At 43.1% G+C, this 1,238-nt stretch overlaps 1 protein-coding gene across 1 annotated transcript in view; it reads right to left on the minus strand.

Annotated features, from left to right (window-relative positions):
* Window positions 1-1,238, minus strand: part of LOC118417269 (schlafen-like protein 1) — a 7,716-nt gene that overhangs the window by 5,360 nt on the left and 1,118 nt on the right. The window contains exon 2 of the mRNA XM_035822769.1: window positions 204-351. Coding sequence (XP_035678662.1) covers window positions 204-322 — 119 coding nt within the window. The 5' untranslated portion in view covers window positions 323-351. The remainder of the gene's footprint in view (window positions 1-203; window positions 352-1,238) is intronic.

A 1,238-nucleotide genomic window follows, 5' to 3' on the forward strand; every position in this document is an offset into this window, starting at 1 on the left:
ATCCTCCGTAGTGACCGCTGGCTCAATACTTTCGCTTGCTAACCACAGAAGCAAGCGAAAGTATGTAGCCAGCGGTTACTACGGAGGATGGTACTCAGGCTAGAAATATCCTGCCTTTCTGGTTTTACAATCATATGTTTGAGACCTTGAAGTTGAAATTTAAAAACATGTCCCAGTAAATCCCCTAACCCTAAGAGACTCACAGCTCCTGTACATCATCATAGGTCCCATCCTTCCAGTCCAGCTCCACAGTTGGGGAGCCCAGCGGAGTCATGACGTATTTGGGCTTGTTCAGGTTGACGGGTGTACAGAACTGTGCCATCCTTACTGCCACCTTCACTCTTAGTCTTACTGTTTGGAAACAAACTGATGTCCCTGTTAAGGTGGGGTCACACAAGCGTATATATTCAAGTCCATCAGGTGCGTATGAACCTCTTAGTCCCTACCAGGCTCCACAGGTCGCGGGGAAAATAGTACAAATTGGACAAATATAGATACATAACATGCCAGATGAGTTAGCTGACCAAGAAGTGTGGTTAGCGACCCTGCTAACTCGTCTAACATATTACTTGTTTACGTTTGTCCAATTTCTATTATTTTTCCAACGACCTGTGGGGCCTCATACGGACTTAAATATATACGCAGGTGTGACCCCACCTTTAGTTCTTATGTGTGTGTGCATGCTATATTCAATGTACCAATTGATTGAAAAGCCATGTGAAATGATAAAAGTATTGAACATTACGCATTAGTGAATATCTGCAATCAACATGGTTTTCAATAGAGACCGCATTCCTTTGTCAGACAGTGTCTGAGTTTAGACCATCTAAGAGTTCAGCAACTATAGCGTGATGGTCTGGTACCCAGGCTAACATTCTCATGGCCTGGGATAAATTATGATTATGATTTTATCCAAGCATCATCCCCTTTTGGATTTTATCAGGGTGCCCGACCCGCTTTTTCTTTCATCCAAGCACCTGGACCCCCTGTATAATTTTACCCGAGGCCTCAACCCCCTGACTTAATCCGAACTCTGAGTGCGCCTATACCCTTATCATTTCATCCCAGTGCCCTTTTAATACCCCCTCTTCATTCTCATCCTATTGCCTTCACCTCACGCTTTTCTATAGTACTGCAACTAAATAGAACGATTCAGAAAAAAATCAGATCCACCTTTTTTTTTACTAGTACCTCAATCAATGTAGGAAAATCCGAATCCAGTCAGAAATCAGAATCTT

This window comes from Branchiostoma floridae, chromosome 6 (assembly GCF_000003815.2).
Source record: "Branchiostoma floridae strain S238N-H82 chromosome 6, Bfl_VNyyK, whole genome shotgun sequence".
Taxonomy (NCBI): domain Eukaryota; kingdom Metazoa; phylum Chordata; class Leptocardii; order Amphioxiformes; family Branchiostomatidae; genus Branchiostoma; species Branchiostoma floridae.